At 36.4% G+C, this 20646-nt stretch overlaps 1 protein-coding gene across 3 annotated transcripts in view; it reads right to left on the bottom strand.

The window, feature by feature from the left end:
• Positions 1-1226: 1226 nt before the first annotated feature.
• Positions 1227-20646, bottom strand: part of PI4K2B (phosphatidylinositol 4-kinase type 2 beta) — a 36474-nt gene continuing 17054 nt past the window's right edge. Inside the window, exons 5-10 of one of the 3 annotated variants that reach the window (XM_032273525.1) lie at positions 20189-20342; positions 18707-18774; positions 15617-15716; positions 11155-11288; positions 10520-10579; positions 1227-3308 (exon numbers count right to left, since the gene is read on the bottom strand). In XM_032273525.1, coding sequence (XP_032129416.1) covers positions 3135-3308; positions 10520-10579; positions 11155-11288; positions 15617-15716; positions 18707-18774; positions 20189-20342 — 690 coding nt within the window. In that variant the 3' untranslated portion in view covers positions 1227-3134. Of the gene's footprint in view, positions 3309-9542; positions 9892-10519; positions 10580-11154; positions 11289-15616; positions 15717-18706; positions 18775-20188; positions 20343-20646 lie in introns of those variants that run through there. The other 2 variants (XM_032273527.1, XM_032273534.1) reach the window with 2 other exon arrangements.

Below are 20646 nucleotides of genomic sequence, written 5' to 3'. Positions count from 1 at the left end.
TCCGCTTCGGCCCCCCAAAATGCTGGGATTACGGGCATGAGCTGCTGTGCCTGGCTAAATATTGATGGTTTTAACCCAAACTATTCACATTCTGGAATTCAAAAAGATAATCTTTCACCCAGCTTTAGTGAAGAAATGTCACGGTTAGTTTTTGAATTTGTATTTAAAACTGATTGATATTTTTCTATTCACATCATAATGTCTGGGATAGGACAGATTAAGCTAGAGTAGTAACTAAAAGTGTAGTGACTCAACACAGCACTTCTTCCTTGCTCATGTCACAGTCCAGTGCAGTCAGGAGGCTCTCCTGGTAGTTTTCCCCAGCAGTGCCTCTTGTGCCCTGGCTGCTTCCATTTTGCAAATTCTTTGCTCACAGCCTAATGGAAAGACAAGAGAGTGGTCAATCGTGACAGTTTTCCTGCCAGGTCTGGAAGCTGCATATATCAGTCACAAGGCCCCAAACTAATTGCATGAGAGATTTGGAAACAGCACAGTACAGCTACAACTCTGTACAGTTGCCCAAGCAAGTTGGTGAAAGAAGGTAGACTATAACACCTAGGATGCTGCCTGTCTTTTCAAACAGCTGTACAAGGATTTAAGATGTAACCTGATCAAAGAACATGGCACCATCGTTTTAAAAAAAGGTTTTAATTCCGTATAGTACAGTACTTCATTTTTTTTTTTGAGACAGAGTCTCACTCTGTCACCCAGATTGGAAGGCAGTGGTACGATTTCAGCTCACTGCAACCTCCGCCTTCCCAGGTTCAAGCAATTCTCATGCCTCAGCCTCCTGAGTAGCTGGGATTATAGGTGTGTGTCACCATGCCTGACTAATTTTTGTATTTTTATTAGAGATGGGGTTTCACCATGTTGGCCAGGCTCATCTCAAACTCCTGACCTCAGGTGATCCACTTGACTCAGCTGTCTAAAGTATTTCAAATTTTTGAAAAGTTTTGTGAGTCAAATTATCTTCAAGTATGAAAAAACTATATTTCCACAGAGAGTCTTCAATTGCTGATAAATTTGGAGGATGATAAGGTGGCATATTTAATTAAGCAAAATTAAAATGTATCCAATTATAAAGGTTTCAGTTAAATATCTTTTGGAATTATAAAGAATTAAACCATACCCTGAATATATGAAAAAAATGGTAGTTTGGCATCATTTACAGTAAATGTATTCACAAACATTCTAAATATTCAAAATACATACATACAAAAGAATAGAATCTTAAGACAATGATTTTTATTACCTATAGTCTACCATGTTTGACACTATAAATATACTTATTGAAAAAAACCACAATATTTAAATAAGAATTCAGTTCATGAAAGTTTACAAAATACAACCAATGTGCTCTGACTTGTGATTATATCTGAACTATCTCAACTTTACTTTTCTGGTATGGTCAGACCTTTCACAAGTATTTCCATAGCATTTTAATTTTATGATATAAAACAGTAACAATTTATTAAGTTTTCCATTATAAAAATTAATATGGCAATTCTCAAAATACTGAAAAAACTGTTTAAGAAAGCAGTACCTACATCACTGCAACTTATTTCCTTTCTCTTAGAAAAACATATTCAAAAGGCACATTTTAATTACTAGTGTTTATCTAAAGATAGTAGTTTGAGTTTTGAATTTCCAGTAACTTTTCCATTATCTCAAAATTAAGCTAATGGAGGGTTGGAAGAGGTCGGAGAACCCAGGTTTCCAGTGAACTCCCTCAAGGCAAGGCAGCAGAATCCTCATTCATCTCATCCATGAAGACCAAAAGAAAGATGCAATGGAAGAGGGAATGGCAGATTTGTTTTGCATCCTAATTTAACCTTCAGGAAATACCTTCTACACAAAATACTTCATTAAAACCAAAACAAACACAAGACAGTAAGCTTAGAAAACAAAAGGCCAAGACCACAAATTGCCTGGTTAAGCCCGAGTGGTGAGACTGGTTTTAAGCTTCAAGAAAATGAAACTTCTGCTTCTGTAAAATCACACCTTCATCAGTTCAATTTAAATCACTTACTGCATTAACAATGTCACAAATTTCAAGAATGTCAGACATACTGATGATACTCAAAACAAAGTACAAAAATAAATTTCAAAATCAAATATAAATAACTTTATGATTATCTGCCATGCTCCCCTTTAATTTGACCCTACAGTCTACAGTTGACTATAATTATAATAACATCTGCAATTTCAAGTACAATAGTACAATAATAATGATTATTTTGAAGAACTTATGACCTAGGACCCCAAAATGCAATTCAATATTCAGTTTGGAGTATGGCTTACTTTTGAGGGAAGTTTAATACTAACTGAAGTACTAAATTGAACAAGGCCAGTACTCTGAACTACTAATCTCAAGTACTTGATCTCATGTAAGAAATAAAAGGGAATTTTTAAGGCAATTTTGGTATTCCAAAATATTGGGGATCTACCTTAACTTTCTATTATTCCCCTCAAGTCTCAATTGAGTGTTTCCTTTTTTTTTTTTTAGATTTTTTTTCCTCACTACAATAAAATAATTCACCAAAGATACTCTGAAGTACAAAAACCAAAATGGTCCTCTATTACTTAGTCAAGATAGACTTTTCTGGTCCCTAATCATGGTCACTTTAGGAGTACTTATTCAAATTCTAAAATAGCAGCTTTTAAAATTAAGGCAACATTGCTATATTCTTACCTGTTTTTCTATTAGCTAACTATTTTATTAAAGTTCATAGGAGCAATTTCAGACTTAGGCATCCTCAAAGGCCTTTTGTAATATAAGAAGAATTAACATGAACATTCTTCTCAATATTAAAAGTTATTGTATTCTACTTGGAAATCTAGAGCAATTACAGTCATTCCAGGATGTGTAAAATTACCTTTTAAACTAACAACATAAAATACAAGTTTTCTACAAAAATGCAATATAGGAGATATAGCACTTCTTCCCTGAAATAGAAATTAATATTTGGACAAAAAAACTGTAAACTTTTGGTTACATCTAAAATATAACCTTTTAAAGACTTAAATTATTTGAGGTTTTAGCAACTGGAGCTCCTAACAGCAGATTTACATTACTATAATGTTTTAACAACACAATAATTCTAAACAGTTTGTTTATCTTACTCTTACATTTACTACCAGGAGGAAAAAAATGGCTTCCTGCAATGGAAAGTCTGGGTAAAGGAATTGCTCAGGTGGACAATCCGACCCTGACTTCCACCTTGACTGCGTTCCACAATCACACAAGGCATCTGTACTAGCTGGAAAGGACTCTTCCCATCTCTCAATGCCTGAGTAAGATTTAAGATCTGTGGAAAGAAGAGAAATTTTCACCAATTTAAAAAAAATACAAAGCTTCACTTCACTGACATTTTTTAAACCATTTATTCATTATAATTTTTATGTCATCCATTTATGCACAACAGAGAATGTGATGAGTACTTGCTGTAAATATCATATGATTGTATGTATGTTTACACACACACACACACACACACACACACACACACACACACACACACAATGAGCATTAAGTAACTTTTGCCAGAAGGTAAGTTTAAAATATTCTAGAATGTGCCTATGTCCAGGAGCAATGGAATCAAACAGTAAGTGAAGGGGTCTACATACATATTCAATTTGACATTAAACCTCAATAAATATTGGTTTAAACAGTGTGGTTTTAACTAAATACTTGCCTTATCCATTCATTCAACAATTCTGCTGCATGCCTACTACGTGCGAGGTTCTGCTCTAAGTGCTAGGGGTACAATGGTTAAAAAAACAAGCAAAATGCTGCCTTCATAGAGCTTATACTTTAGCAGGGCGAGGAGTCAATAAACATAAATAGGTAAATTATAGCATGTATTAGAAGGTGACATTGCTACGGGAAAGCATGAAGCAGGGTAAATAGGTTAGATAATTTGAGAAAGCAGCCTTTCAAATAAAGGTGCATTTAAGAGTTTACTCTTAATAAGAAAAATAAAATTAGGGAACGTAAAATACATTACATATCGTGTTCAAAGATACTCTGGGAATTTCTACTTGAGCATGCAAATAAGGTTATGAAACGCAATACATACATTATAGCTTATTCCATTCTCAGTTCAAGTAAAATAAAATTATAGCAATTCATTTTCTTTCTTCCCTGTATATTAGGAAAAATTTCCTTTATTGTATATTTTAGAAATTCTAATATATATATCCTATGCATTTCACTGGTTCTTGTAAAGACAAGTCAATAGTGATAAGCATAAACATTTCAACATAAAGTCATACTAATAAATAAACTTCATAATATTTTAAATAGTATAAACTACATGGTTTATTTATTTATTGCAGAGATGGGGTCTTGCTATGTTGCCAGGGCTGATCTTGAGCTCCTGGGCTCATGTGATCTTCCCACCTTGGCCTCCTAAAGTGCTGGGATTACAGGCATGAGCCACCACACCTGGCCAAACTAGATGGCTTTAGTTTGTAGAATATTTGGAGTATTTACCACATCAGGAAAATAGATCTTTACTAGTAACAGTGTTACAGATTATATTTATGTTTTAGGATCACTTTTAAGTTCTTCCTTCAATTTTTTTTTTTTTTAAGACAGGGTCTTGCTCTGTCGGCCAGGCTGAAGTGCAATGCATGATCACAGTTCACTGCAGCCTCCATCTCATGGGCTCAAGTGATCCTCCCACCCCGGACTCCAGAGTAGCTGGGACTACAGGCACATGCCAACTCAGCTAATTTTTGTTCTTTTTGTAGAGACAGGGTTTCACCTTGTTGCCCAGACTGGTCTTGAACTTGTAGACTCGAGAGATCCACCCACCTCAGCCTCCCAAAGTGCTGGGATTACAGGCATGAGCCACCACACTCAGCCTCCCCTTAAAATTTTCTACATTGGCTATATTTGGATAACAAGAAAAAAAAATTTATGAAAATTTACTTTATTACAAGCATTGCTCCTACCATGAAAATAAAAGTGTGCACCAGCACGGTTAAGGAAGGAGATGTTTTGGTTGTTTCTTCCTTGGGTTTTAAAAATTCCATTGGAAAAATGTTAGTCTAAACATACTAATTTAAGTAACATCTAGTATTTTCCTGACTCTAAGAACAATATGTGATTCTTGCAGAGAACATGGAAAACAGAAACCCTGGCCACATGTGGTGATTCATGCCCATAATCCCAGCACTTTGGGAGGCCAAGGTGGGTGGATCACTGGAGACCAGGGGTTTAAGGCCAGCCTGACCAACACGGTGAAACCCCATCTCTACAAAAAAATACAAACAATAAAAATTAGTCAGGTGTGGTGGCACACCCTGTACTCCCTGCTCTCTGGGAGGCTGAGGCATGAGGATCACTTGAGCCTGGCGGCAGAGGTTGCCGTGAGCTGAGATTGCACCAATGCATTCCAGCCTGGGTGACAGAGGGAAACTCCGTCTCCAAAAAAAAAAAAAAAAAAAAGGGTATAGGAAAACGAAAGTAGCTCTACAAATTATCAGTTTTCAAATAGTTACATAATTTACAAAAATTAAATCCTGAAATTAACCTGTTAATATTTCTCCGGGAATTCAGAAGACACTTGATAATCCTGCATTTATTTACTAAAGAAACACTTGCTGAGCACTCACTGTGTTGGGGAGAAAAAGGGACCAAATGAGGGAAATGCCAGGAAAGCCCCTTAAAGAACTCGAATTCTAGAAGCAGCCACGTGAACAAATAATTGCAATACAGTGTAATGAACACTCTAACTACAAAGGACCTCTGCCCTGACTTTAAAATCTGATCCCCTTCCCCACATACCACCTATTTTTTCATTTCTCAAACAATACCAAATCTATTACTATATGTTTAAAATCAGAGAGGATTATTTAAAAAAATGAATGGAGCAAATTCTGCCAGCCAGGGGAGACACTAGAATGCTCCACCCATGCCATATTGACAGCTTGATAGGGATGTGACGGCTGTGGTCAAGGCAGACGGTATCAACTTGTGGGCTTCTACATGTCGACTTTGCTTTCCTTGATTAGTTTGCTGTTCTTAAATTCCAGTGGGCCTGAGAATTACTGCACTACATACATCAAACCACATATATTCTACTTTATCACAGATTTTAAGCTATCTTTCAACAGCAAGGTACCCCATATGCTGATTTAAAAACCAAATTTCTGAGTAAAATGTGACACCAGCATATTCCCAGGGAGTGCTGCAAAAATCAGAACAACTCCCTGTTGGCAGGAGGAGTTTCGGAAGACTGACGTGGAGGTTGAAAGAAAAACTGTTCTCTAGATGAAGAGGGAAAGGCATCGAGGATGGAGAATCGCATGCACAAGGGCACCACTGGGAAAGGTGAAGGAAGGGCAATTTCGATTTGCCAAGCCGAGGGGAAGGGGCACAATGGCAAGAAATAAAGACAGAGGCATTGTTTGGAGCCCGGCTGTGAAGGGTGTTGTCAACTGTGCTGAAATCCTGGACTTGAGCCTGTACACATTGACAAATCATAGGAGTTTTAAGTAACAGAAGACATGCTCAGATTTGTTTTTAGAGATTGTTCTTATTCCAATGAGGAAGAGGAATGGGAGAAGAGGTAACGTCAACTTAGAATGTCAATAAATCCAGAGAAGAGATGATAAGGGCCCCAGGCAGAAACAATGCCTAACTGTTGCCAGTTGGCCAGGCTGGCAGTCCCCCTTCTTTCACAGATACATGTTACTAAAGCCCTTTGAGCCGAAGTCATTCCACCTCAAATGTAAACTACCCTGTGGAGGTGTTGTGAGGATAAACAATAATAAGCATCATCAGAGTATCCAGGAAGGGGTCAAGTACCAGGAGGCACTAAAGGGTTAGTTTCACTTTCTTTAACATCAATTATTATTGAATCTGTAAATGAGATTCTGGTATATAAATCACTGAATATAAGTTCACTGTATTTTCAGAAAAAGTTTTAGTTATTATTTCTGCATTTTTTTCTGTTCACATTTCTTATAAGTAAATACATTGTCAGTTTCAGTGTTCCAACTTAAAATATAAGATGAATTTTACTTATCCTGATTATGACCTATTGCTATTTAATATACAGTTCAAAACATGGTTTATCTTTAACTTTCATAAACATTATTACTAGCTCTGATTTTTTAAAAAATAAACAACTCTTCACATTTGTTTCAGTCCACATCTTTATGTGAAGAATGAGAGCATGTCATTGATTACATGTGTAAAACTAAACGCTTACTACAAACTAGGGCAAAAGGCTTGGTTGTAGAAAGCACAATCCATTAAGTTAATAAGCAAAACTGGAAGGGAGAGAGATTTAAATGATATTTATAAATGACACAAATAACACAAGTATTTTGACTCAAGGAATTCGCTGAAGTAACTATTCTGTCCTTTGGAATATAGCTTACTGCTGTTTGTTTTTGTTTGTTAAGCCTCATTTCATAAGTGCTGATTTACTTTAGAATACAGAATATTTTTTTTTCTTTTTAGAGACAAGGTCTTGCTCCGTTGCTCAGGCTGGAGTGCAGTGGTGTGATCACAGCTCATTACAACCTCAAACTCCTGGGCTCAAGCAATGCTCCTACTTTGGCCTCCCAAAGTGGGATTACAGTCGTGAGCAACCACACCTGGCCAAATACCTGATTTTTTTTAGATCTTCGCTTCTTTTTTTTTTTCTTAAGAGATGAGGTCTTGATCTGTTGCCCAGGGTGCAGTGCAGTGGCTACACACAGGTGTCATCACGGTGTACTACAGCCTCTAACTCTTCAGCTTAAACAATCCTCCTGCTTCAGCCTCCCAACCAGCTTAGAATACAGCCATAAGCCACCACAAGTGGCCTTAGACCAACTTTTTTAAAAAAGCAAAAAACAGTCAAAACCAGAGAGCTACATAATCGTGTACATGGTCAGGGCATATTATCCTTTTGGCTATCAGAAAGCTCAAAATCAAATTAAAATAAAAAACAAATGAAAACAAGTAACAACCAAAGTATCATCATTTCATTTCTTTCTCTCCTAAGATCCTGACCCCATCATCTTAATATTTTATCACATTCATTTTTATAACACCTTATTCTTCTGTGCATGAGATAGGATATGAGTAAATAAACCTAAAACAGAAGACAATCACAGGTACTTCTTTGTAACAGACCTCAGAACTGGAACATTCCCACACTTTCTTAGACAGGCTTTTTTTTTTTTTTTTTTTTTTTTTTTTTTGAGACAGGGTCTTGCTGTGCTGCCCAGGCTGGTGTGCAGTGGAGCAATCTCAGCTCACTGCAACCTCTACCTCTGGGCTCAAATGATCCTCCTGCCTCAGACTCCCAGCAGTTGGAACTACATGCCACCACGCCTAGCTAATTTTTGTATTTTTTTGTATAGATGGGGTTTCGCCATATTGCCCAGGCTGATCTTGAACTCGTGAGCTCAAGCAATCTGCCCTCTTCTGCCTCTCAAAGCGTTGGGATTATAGAGGTGAGCCACTGCGCCCAGATGGGCTTTTAAAAAAATTTAAATTTTAATTCCTCAGGTGCTAACTTTAAAACACAATTGAAGCTTACAGAATTATTTACAGCTTTTATTTACTTCTTTATTTTAAGTCAGATTCCTAAAATAAAACTAAACCTTTAGGGATAAGAAAGTTCCAGAAGATGAGGCACATTGATATGTCAAGTCAATTTGTTTCAAGCAAAAAGGTCAAATCAAGGCATAATTATCTTTGCCTAAAAATTTAGCTCAAATAAGTTTTGGGATGGCAAAACTTTGCAACATAATTACAATCATTGATCATTGAATCCTTTCATTATTGCCTAATTACCAGAAAAAGCCTCATAGTGAAGCTCCTTGGCTGTCACCTCCTCATCTACTAAGCAAAGCTGCACCCCACCGTCAGCCCAGCCTTCTGCAGTAGTCCTTAACCTTTTGGGGGGACACAAATATTTTTGCTGAGATGTAAATCCAATCTTCTCCCACAATCAAAATGTACATATTAACAAAATTTTACACACAATTTCAAGGAGTTCATAGAAGAAACCCAGAATAAGATCTCATTTTCAAAAATTTCTGTCTTAATGCAGCCCTTCTTTAATACCTAATTTCTAACTGCTCTAATCCCTTCCTTGTGGAATGTACACCCTGGTGTCTAAGGCCCTCTACACTCTGGCTCCATCCTATGTCTCCAGGCTTTGCTTACTACTTAAAACGCATGGCTGAGTAAAGCAGTGCATAAATGTGACGGAGCAGAGAGATGCATGAGTTAATCACGGCCTGTCCCTCTTCACTGAGCCCTGGCCTCCTCTGCACAGCAACACTCCATGAGAGCAGAAACTTGGTTCTGCTGACTGCTTTATCTCCAGGACCAGTTCTTTCAATAAATATTTGGTGAATGAAAGAATGGGTCTCTGACTTAATTATATGTGCTTGTTAAAGTTATATAATATAATCATCAGTGCAAAAACTTGATCCATCTTCTCTGCTACAGGTATTGTAGCAAACAGCTACCTTAAATTAAATGTATATTTTAGGAAGAGAATGTTAATTTATAGGACACTAACAGACAATGTTTACAGTATAATTTATTTCTGTTTCAAGCTTTCCTTTTGGAATACGAATACTATTCATAGAGTCCAAGAAGCAGAAGTCATCTGAGTGAGCCCAGCCTCTAGCCCCACATCAGCAGACTTCAATGCCTTGCACTTCTAATCTTTAACTAAAGGTGAGGAGGAGGCAGGTCAGAGAGAGGACTGAGTTACAATTAATTTTTTCATGTCACATTTGACACTCAATCTTAGTGACACGGTTATTTACTGACTGCTTTAGCAAAGGCCAAACACATTCTGCAAAAATAATAATAATGATAATCTATTGGCAACAGAACTTGGTACTGAAATATCCAAGTGAGTGGATCTGAGGAAGAAAAAGGTAGTGTTACCCAAGAAAATGGCTATCAGAATGAGGACAAACAATTCACAGCAGAGGAAACAATGGGCTAAATGAACAGTACAGAACAAGGTCAGAAACACCTAATTTATAAGATAATAGAGGGAAGAAACTATTTCAATCAACTTCATTTCTTCTTTTTTTTTTTTTTGAGATGGAGTTTCACTCTTGTTGCCCAGGCTGGAGTGCAATGGTATGATCTCAGCTCAATGCAACCTCCACTTTCTGAGCTCAAGCGATTCTCCTGCCTCAGCCTCTCAAGTAGCTGGGATTATAGGTGGCCGCCACCACATCCAGCTAATTTTTTTTTTTTTTTTGTAGTTCTGGTAGAGATGGGGTTTCACCATGTTGGCCAAGCTGGTCTCAAACTCCTGACCTCAGGTGATCTGCCTGCCTTGGCCTCCCAAATGCTGGGATTACAGATGTGAGCCACCGTTCCTGGCCGAATCAACTTCATTTCTGATCACCTGAGCTATTTTCGTTCAGCCTAAGAAGTAGTATTAAAAATTCCATCTCTAGGTCACAGTGGAGAAAACAGTTGACTGCTGTTTCAAAGAGATTTTTTTCATTATGAACAAATAAAAAGGTACCTTACCTGACCCCTCATCACAGACATCTGACTTTCAAAAGTGGCTTTGTCGAATCCTTTGTCAGTCTATCACAGCAAGAAAAAAACATTATAATTCCCAAAATAAAGACTTCAATATACATATTTGAAAACAAATGAACTCTTCAACCTAGCAAATAAGGTCCATTAAAAACTTTCCTAATAGATAAAATAAAACAAAAAGATTATTTTTACCTGATGTATTTTTGTATACTCCCAGAATGACACACATAGACTTATTTACTTGTACCCCAACTTGTTCCAGAAAGGATTTAAGATGACTTTCCAGCCAATGAATTTAGGCTTTTTAAGAAAATTAAATCATAGCAAGTCACCAAATATGTATTAGAATTTATAGAGTTTTCTTGTAAAAATTCAACTTTTGAATAAAATAGCTAGTAAAGTTTTAATGTAGTCTCACTTCAAAGAATGCTCATACTAAGTACAGCTTTATGGATTTATGCTCCTGGAAAGTAAAACTGCTAATTCCTCTCTGTCACGTCAGCTTCTATGGCAAGCAACAATACAAGAAGCAGTAAACTGCAAATTAGCTCTATTAAGCAAAGTCTCTTCTATTTTAAGTTTTCATTTTTTTGCAATAATCAAACTAAACATGAACCTACCTTAAAAAGTTCATAGAGATCTTCACATAAATCTTGCACAAAGTTCATATCAGAAATATATGGTAGAATCAAGTTTCTTATTTCTTCAGAAAAAGGAACTTTTGCTTGAGGAAGCCAAGCCCAGTGAAATGGATCTAACAGAGAAAAGCATTCTCCTAATCAGTGGGAGGAAATGGTTTATTTAGACTCACATTTATCCTGGTTCTTTCCTACAACTCCTAGGTTCTACACCCCCCCAAAAAAAAAAAAAAAAAAAAAGACAGAAGAAAGAACTTAATCAGAGTAAAACTACCTGTCTCTGAGTTTTAGAGAGTAAAGAGTAAGAGTTTGGATAATGAATCTACTTCAAATAGCTCTAAATAGCTCTATCTCAAAAACCTATGTGGTTCCTGAGTTCAGAAACTGATGAATACCTATACTTTATACACAGCCTTGTCTTTCTTTTATTATATATATTACTCTGTTACCCAGGCTGGAGTGCAATGGTAGGATCTCGGTTCATTGCAATCTCCATCTCCCAAATTCAAGCGATTCTCCTGCTTCAGTCTCCTGAGTAGCTGGGATTACAGACACGTGCCACCATTCCTGGCTAATTTTTGTATTTTTAGTAGAGATGGGGTTTCACCATGGTGGCCAGGCTGGTCTCAAACTCCTGACCTCAAGTGATCTACCCGCCTCAGCCTCCCAGAGGGCTGACATAATAGGTGTGAGCTACTGGGCCTGGCCTTATTGTATTTCTTTAAGAGATTGAGTCTTGTTGTGTCACCCAGGCTGGAGTGCAGTGGCATGATTATAGCTCACTGCAGCCTCGAACTTCTGGGCTCAAGTGATTCTCCCACATCAGCTTCAGAAGTAGTTGGAAATACAGGTGCATTATCACCACACTCAGGCACAGATTGAATACCATGGCTGAGGTCTCCCTGCCCTGCACAGTTACACATCATCAGGAATGACCACTTAGAATGACCACTTACTTGTATACAGAAGGTGTTCTGAACTTTAAAATCATTAAGAGGTAAATAGGTGAGTCACTTTAAGAGATAAAGGATTCCATGACTCTGAGCTACCTCTAGTTCTCCCCCAAAAAGACCATTAAAATTTACACTGTGCCAGGACTAGAAAGATTTGTACAGGTATAATCTTCTAGAGAGGGTGCATATGCAGATTCCTACAAGAGTGGAGGGTTTTTGACATTATGATCATCCATAGAGCTACTGTGAGCATATCCAATGAGAATCTCCAGCTTTGGTGGATCCTACCACTTTGAAAGCCCTGAAGAAGAAATCTGCCTTTGGAGTCATTCTTCCTCAGTCACCTAGGCTGGGGTTCAGTGGCACAATCACAGTTCGCTATAGCCTCAGTCTCCTGGGCTCAAGCAATTCTCTCGCCTCAGCCTCCCATGTAGCTAGGACTACAGGAGCGTGCCTCAATGCCTGGCTCTCTCTTCTTGATCTATCTCGCTGCACACAGTAGGAGGTTCACTTTTCATTCTAAAGAAAGCCTTTCCCCTGGCTCACATCTCTTTGTAGATATGTCCAATTTTCTTTTTAGCTTTCCCTGAATAATTTCATAGAAGAAAGGCCCTTATTTTTCACCTGCCTCCACATTTAATCCCTACACTCAACTTCTAGTACTACCATCTAAACTCCCTCTCCTAAGATCACCAATCATCAGACCTAAGGGTCTGTCCAATGGCTCACTTGCAGTTGTCATGCTACTTAATCTCTCTGTAGCAAGCAGCATTGTCTTCTATCATTTCCTTTACGAAATTCTCTCCTCTGTGGCGTTGGAGATGCCACTAAAATAAGTTTACTTTCTGTCTTGTAAGTTACTCCTTCTCTTTTCTGCTAGTTTTCCCTCCCCGCTTTCAATGTTGTTGTTACCCCGATTCCATACTTAGTCCTTTCTATTCTCTATTTATTTAAGCATTCATAAAACATTTATTGAATACTTATGTGCCTGGCATTGTACTAGGCAATAGTGTTTGTTCTCTGTGATTTTCCTGGGTGATAGCAAACACTACCTTGGCTTCCACCAACAAGATGACAGTTTAAAAGCTATTTCCCCTCTCTCATATCCCAGGAATCCAAAAAAAGAAAAGAAAAAGAAAAGAAATAAAAACTATATACCCACTACCAATTCCTTTTCAAGCCCCAACCTTTAATCCCCAACTGTATGTTTGATAAAATTTCCTAGATGTACCCTTTAAAAATGACATTTGCATAAAGGTTCCAAACATTGGGAGGAAATAATAAAATGGAACAAAGACATTTCAGATCAGTTCAACAAAAGACAGGACAAGCAAAAAACAAATTGCAATTCATGCTTAATAGGAAAAAAACCAAGATGACAGGAAAACCTTAAGCATATCAGTAGTTTGTTGAGACTTAAACTACAAAGCTACCTATTAAAACACTCAGACTGGGTTAAAAAAAAAAAAAGTGAAGTATTCTTCATAAGTCACGTATCTAAAACAAAATGATAAAAGTTAAAAATAAACGATTAGCTAAGTGTGATGGCGTGTGCCTGTAGTCTCCGCTGCTCGAGAGGCTGAGGCAGGAGGACTGCTTGAGCCTAGGAGTTTGAGGCTGCAGTGAGCTATGAGCATGCTACTGCAATCTACCCTAGGGGACAGAGGGGGGCCTTCCCATTCATTCATAAACTCATACATACATATATGTAGAGAATAATACCAGGTATATGCTAACAAAATGAAAGGAGGCTTAACAATGCTACAGAATGCCAAATAAGAAAAGCAAAAACCACTGAGGTATACACAAAGTGGGATATATTTCACATTGAAAAAAAAAAAGCCACCAGGAAGATAAACCACTGGACCTCTACATATGTTAAATACAAAGCAAAAAATGCATAGAAATGGAAGAAGAAACTGACAAAATAACAATCACAGTGATCATTAATTTCTTCTGAAAATTAACAGATTAAATAGAAAATAAGTCAAAGATATGATATGACCAACAGCCTTTAGGTTAGCAGACAGAATTTTGTGCTCAAATGTTCTTTTCAAATACAGTCCTCTAAATAGGCCATATACAGGATCATAGGGAAACTGCTAACAAATTTCAAAACAGAATGTCCACAGGCCATATTCACAGATCACAATGCAATAATACTGCAAAAATAACAACAATGAACAGTTTCTTAGGAATAGCAATAATGGACAGTTAAAATAAACTGACATAGAAATTTTAAGATCAAACAAAATATTTCTAAATTATTCCAGTCAAAAAGAAAATCAGAAAATATGTGCATGTAAAGCAGAGCAATAGAGCAGCACCTGTGCCATCCGTGGTTTACCCAAAATGACATCCCGAGGACAATATGAGGCCTAATACGCATTTACAGGAAAGCAATATCGCATGAACGTAATAGAAGAAAAGAATAAACATAAATCTGTAAAAGAAAAAGCAAACCAACTAAAAGCCTGATTTATAAAATAAAAAGGCAATTATCCAGGGAAAAAAGCATAAATAATGAACTAAATAGAAGGGCCAATGCTTAATAACAGACAAGTCTTTGGCAAACCTAATGAGTAAAAGCCTCATTAATAAACAGAGGGAATTTAAAAGAGATACATTATGGATACAATGATTTTTAAAACTTTTATTTTATTTATTTTATTTTATTTTTGAGACAGGGCCTTAGTCTAGTGGTATAATCTTGGCTCACTGCGACCTCCACCACCTCCCAGGCTCAAGCAATCCTCTCACCTCCGCCTCCCAAGTAGCTAAGACTACAGGCATGGGCCACCATAGCTAGCTCATTTTTGCATCTTTTGTAGAGATGGGGTTTCACCATGTTGCCCAGGCTGGTCTTGAACTCCTGAGCTCAAGGGATCTGTCAGCCTCAATCCCCAGAGTACTGGGATTACAGGCGCGAGGCACTATGCCTGGCCCATATATTTTAAACACATACAAATATCAGAAAACTACTATAAATTTAAAACTCAAGAAATTAGGGACAATTGTAAGCAAAATAAAGGTGTCTAAAACTGGTTCAAGAAGATGCAGAAAATGTAATCATTTACCACAAGAGAGACTGGGAAGGCAATTAAAGTACTCACTAAAAATGAGGTCAGGTGGAGGGCAGGCCTAAATTGTTTTAAAAGTTAATACAACCAAAAATTTAAAATATAGTTTTGCTAAGATATTAAAATAATTTGAATGTATATATATTTTGAAAACTGGAACACTACTAAACTCATTTTCCAGGGATAACACAAAGCCTAAAAATCAAAACCCAGTCATCCAAAAATAAGCAAATAATTCATAGCAAGACCCTGTAGTATATATTTGCATCCCTAATGCCTAGAACTGAGCCTTAATGAATAATCATATTTTATCCAGTTTTTCTTCTGCTATGGTATCTGTAAATTTTTTTTCCCTTCTCATTCTGGAAAAAAAGGTAATTATAGAATCTACAGAAGCTTCTAAATACTCACATGCTCTCCATTCATCAGGATGTTTAAAAGGAAATGCTAGACCATTATCAATTGCAGCTATTTTAATAAGGAATTCTTTATCATTGATCCATTTTGATTCCTGTAGAGGAGAAAAATGGTATGTTGATAAAAGAACCTTTATAAATATTCCCAAAAGAAAAATTATTTATAATAATTATTGAGGTTTAAGAACATATTCTCTCTGAAGAGCCTATAAAAATTAAATGTTACCAGGAAAAAACACAAATTCACACAAGTATGGAAGAGACTGTCTGAAAAAAGTGTATTTCCTAACCACTAGTTTTTAAAATTTGATATTATACATTTACTCAGTAATGGTTTCAACTTTTTTCTCTTTAAAGGGCTTGAAAATATTGAGACTTTAAAAAGTGATGTTCTAGATAATTTACTGCTAGATTCATTGCTTAAATGTGTGATGTAAAATATTACTGATTTTTAAAAACATCTTAATAAAATCACCTTATTAATACCTAGTCTTTCTTATGGTCCCAAAGAAATAAGTCAAATATAAAATGCTTCTAAATGAAACTCCTTCAAAGACCATAACTAAATATAACAAGATCTAGTAGAAAGAACCTCAAGATATTCTTGAATGTTGGTGATACTGTTTGGTTGTGTCCCTACTAAAAATCTCATCTGGAATTGTAAACCCTGTAACCCCCATGTGTCAAAGGTGGGACCAGGTAGAGGTAATCAGATCATGGGGGCAGTTTCCTCCTTGCTGTTCTTGTGATAGTGAGTGAGTTCTCATGAGATTTGATGGTTTATAAGCGTCTGGCATTTCCCCTGCTGGCACTCATTCTCCTGCCGTCCTGTGAAGAGGTGCCTTCTGCCATGACTGTAACTTTCCTGCTAGTTTAAAAGCACTACAGTGAAGTCTGATGTGATGTATGCCACGTTTTTTTTTTTTTTTAGTTTATATCAAATGTCTTACACCTTAATGAAAGTACACAAAATACTCAGAGCAAAAGAATTCTCAGCAAAATCTAACTGCTCAAGATATACAAAATAAATTCAAGAGCTTATGTTTATTTATTTATCTTTAATTATTTTATTTTATTTTTTTGAGACAGGGTCTTGCTCTGTCACCCAAGCTGGAGTGCAGAGGCACAATCACAACTCACTGCAGCCTTGACTTCCTATGCTCAATCAATCCTCCCACCTCAGCCTCCCAAGTAGCTGGGACCACAGGTGTGTGCCACCATGCCCAGCTAATTTATGTCATTTTACTTTTTCTACTACCTTAAAGTCTTTTATCCCTAAATTACACATTTTTTTTTTTTTTTTTTTATTTTTTTTGAGACAGAGTCTTGCTCTGTTGCCAGGCTGTAGTGCAGTGGTGTGATCTCGGCTCACTGCAACCTCTGCCTCCTGGGTTCGAGCAATTCTTCTGCCTCAGCCTCCCAGGTAGCTGGGATTACAGGCGCCCACCACCATGCCCAGATATTTTTTGTAGTTTTAGCAGAGACAGGGTTTCACTGTGTTGATCAGGATGGTCTCGATCTCCTGACCTCGTGATCCACCTGCCTCAGCCTCCCAAAGTGCTGGGATTACAGGCATGAGCCACCACATCTGGCCTAAATTATGCTTTAAAAAAATTATTTTTTTAATTCTTTGTAGACATGGGGTTTCAAACTCTTGGGCTCAAGCAATCCTCTGACCTTGGCCTCCCAAAGTGCTATGATTACAGGCATGAGCCACTGTGCCTGGCCTAGGAGCTTATACATATGTACATGTGTATTTTAAGCCCATTTCTGCTATAACTACCATTTATTTTTATTTCTATCATTCTTTCCTATTTACAACTTTATTGGCATATAATTTACACACAATTAACTTCCTACATTAACAAATACAATTTGATGAGCCTTGACATACGTAAAATTTTCAAAGTTTCCTTGTGTCCCTTTGCAGTCCAGCCTTCCCTCTGCCCCAAGCCCAGGCAACTACTGGTCTGTTTTCTGTCATGAGAAACTAGTTTGCATTTTCTAATTTTTAGATATAAATGTAATCATACAATATGTTTCCTTTATATGTAACTTCTTTCACTCAGCATAATGTTAAGTTTTATCCATGCTATTGCATGTGTCAAGTTTGTTTCTTTTTACTGCGAAGGACTAAGAATATATATTTTTAAATATCCTTGATAAACAGATGCAAGAGCTTTAAGTCATTACTTGAGAACATAAATTACAAATATTGAAGAAATATTTTTAATCACTTAAAATTTTCTCAAATGTACAAACTGTTTTAAACTTGTAAAAGTATTTAAAAAAATCTCTTATGTACATATCTAAAATTTGAACTTGGTACTCAAAGCCGATAGCAATTAATCTAAAATCTGTAACTGTGATATCAGTGTTGAGGGTCTATGCAGTCTGTTATATATGTTAAAACCAGTTTCTTATAAGTAGTAGAAGTATTTAATACTTTTTAAGTTCAGTGGACATGATCCACAGGTTAAACACACATGTTCCATTTATTAGGTAATATTGTATTGTCTAATACTGAATGAAAGGACTCAGAAGAAAGTGAATTAGTAAAATACAAAAATCCCAAAAGCCTTTACTACATAAAAGCAAAATAAGTTCGAGGATTCTATAAATTTCTCAAATTCTAAAAAGATACTAAGTGGGTATTATTCTTCTATTGTAATATGAAGTAAAAAAATAAAGATGCCCAACAACGATAAAAGAAAAAACAGAACCAGCTGGGTGTGGTGGCATACGACTGTAATCCCAGCCCTTGGGGAGGCCAAGGCGGGTGGATTGCTTGAGGCCTGGAGTTGAAGACCAGCGTGGTCAACATGGCAAAACCCTGTCTCTATTAAATAAATAAATAAATAAATAAATAAATGCAATGTAAACAAGTGACAAAAATAAAACGTGTGAGAAAAACAGAGTAAGCAGATTTGAAAACCAAGGATTAAGTGAAAGAAGGAAGAAATAGTGAAGAATAACTTAACTTCAAGCAATCTTTTACAGAAATTGAATATATATATTCTCGTTACACATAATCATAGATTATATATATATATATATAAATACATAAAATTTTAAATTTCCTTACCTTATGGTCAATTTCCTTTTCGTATTTCTGCTTTTCGTATCTGACTAACCAATTATCATTGCCCCTATCTTTCAAAACAAACAAGAAAATCTGTTACTTCATTTCTGTGGACATCATGGTTTAACACCAATGAGAAACATCTAGTGCTCTCCTGATTTTTGAGACTTTCACTGGTTATTGTAGCATATTAAAGGTCTCAATTTAACATAGAGAAACTAAAAAAAAAAAAAACCAAAAAACCCATAAATGTGAACTAGCGTTTATTGAATATTTTATCTAAGCTGACATTGTTCTAAGTGCTTAATATGTAATAATTCATGTAATCCTCAAAACTACCCTGTGAGGTGATACAATTATTAAATCAAGGTTATTAAAATCAAATAGCTTTTCTTCACTTTAGGAAGAAAAAGCATTAACCCCTATTGCTAGGCAAATTTCTAAGCAGGCTCACCTCATGCCAGCATACAAATGGTCTAGACTGTAAAAATGTGTGTGTGTATATATATATTCTTACTATATATATATATTCTTATATATATAATATTCTTACCATATATATACACACACACACATATATATAGTAAGAAGGTAAATCTGGAAAATTATTTGATGCTTTTCCAAAAACTAATATAAATAAGAAAACACTTTGAACTGTAGTTCTCAAACTTTAGCATGCATCCCAATTACCTGAAAGGTACCTTAAAACACAGCCTGCCAGTACCCACCTGCAGTTTCTGTTCTAAAAGGTCTGGCGTGGTGTCTGAGAAGATGCATGTTTACCAAATTCTTATGTCATGCTGACCCTGACAGTCCAGGGACCCACATTATCCAAACTGACCCCTGCTTTGGACAACGTACATCAAGCTTATCCAACCCTTGGCCTGCAGGATGCATGCCGCCCAGGATGGCTTTGAATGTGGCCCACAAAAATTTGTAAACTTTCTTAAAACATTATGAGATTTTTTTACAATTTTTTAAAGCTAATTGGCTGTTGTTAAGAGTTACTGTATTCTATGTGTGGCCTACAATTCTTCTTCCAACGGCCCCGGGAAGTCAAAATATTGGACACCCCTGGTCTACACCATTGCTTCTTGACAGCACAGGACAAATTAAGAGTTTAGTGTATTTATAGATTATACTAACAGTTACATAACGTCAAAATAGGCACCTAACGTAATTTATACAATGAAGCCTTAATTATTCACATTATGCAAATAACGTTCCTAATATCTGACTTTGCCCTGCCCCTAGGAAACTGTTCCCTAGGGGACAGGAACTGACCTAGGAGCCTGCTGTGAGTCAGACTCTCCCACACAGGATGAATTCTGCCCAGGAGAGTCTATTCTACATCTGTTTCCCAAGGCAGACAGAGGAAGTGGCTTCAAGACTTTTGCAACAAAAGTTTATCGCTTTAATTTGGGTAACAAGAATACAGTTTGAAAGTGAACAAGATTTGAGTGAACAATGAGAGAACTTCAATACCTGTATTTCTGATGATGTAATCCAAAATAACTAATCTTTCAAACTGTGACTGAAATTGTTTTCTAATATTCTCAGGCAAAGGGTCGGCTTCAAATTTCCTAAGCCAAAATTCAGCCTCCTTGTAACCTTCAACAAATAACTGAAAGGAACCAATCTATAATTTTAAGAACTATAGTTAGAAAAGAAAGTACAAGAACAAAGGGATTAATATTTCTATTTCTCAGCAGTACTGTCAAAAATATGTAAATACAATACAAAAGAAGATTTAACACTAATTTAGATAAGCCACGTTTATCAAGAAAACTATTTTTATACACTAATTTTAAATAATCAATGAAGAGTATATAGCAAATAAAAAATGCTTAACCCTAGACTTTCAAGGAGCATAGCAGCTATTTTGGGAAAATTTTAAAAAAGAATAAACATGTGCCTTCAAGGTGACACTCTGAAAAAGAAAT

Source organism: Sapajus apella, unplaced genomic scaffold (genome assembly GCF_009761245.1).
Source record: "Sapajus apella isolate SASKATOON/1434 unplaced genomic scaffold, GSC_monkey_1.0 scaffold5, whole genome shotgun sequence".
Classification (NCBI taxonomy): Eukaryota; Metazoa; Chordata; class Mammalia; order Primates; family Cebidae; genus Sapajus; species Sapajus apella.
The sequence above is the reverse complement of the archived record's forward strand: the minus strand, read 5'-3'. Positions and strand labels throughout refer to the sequence as shown.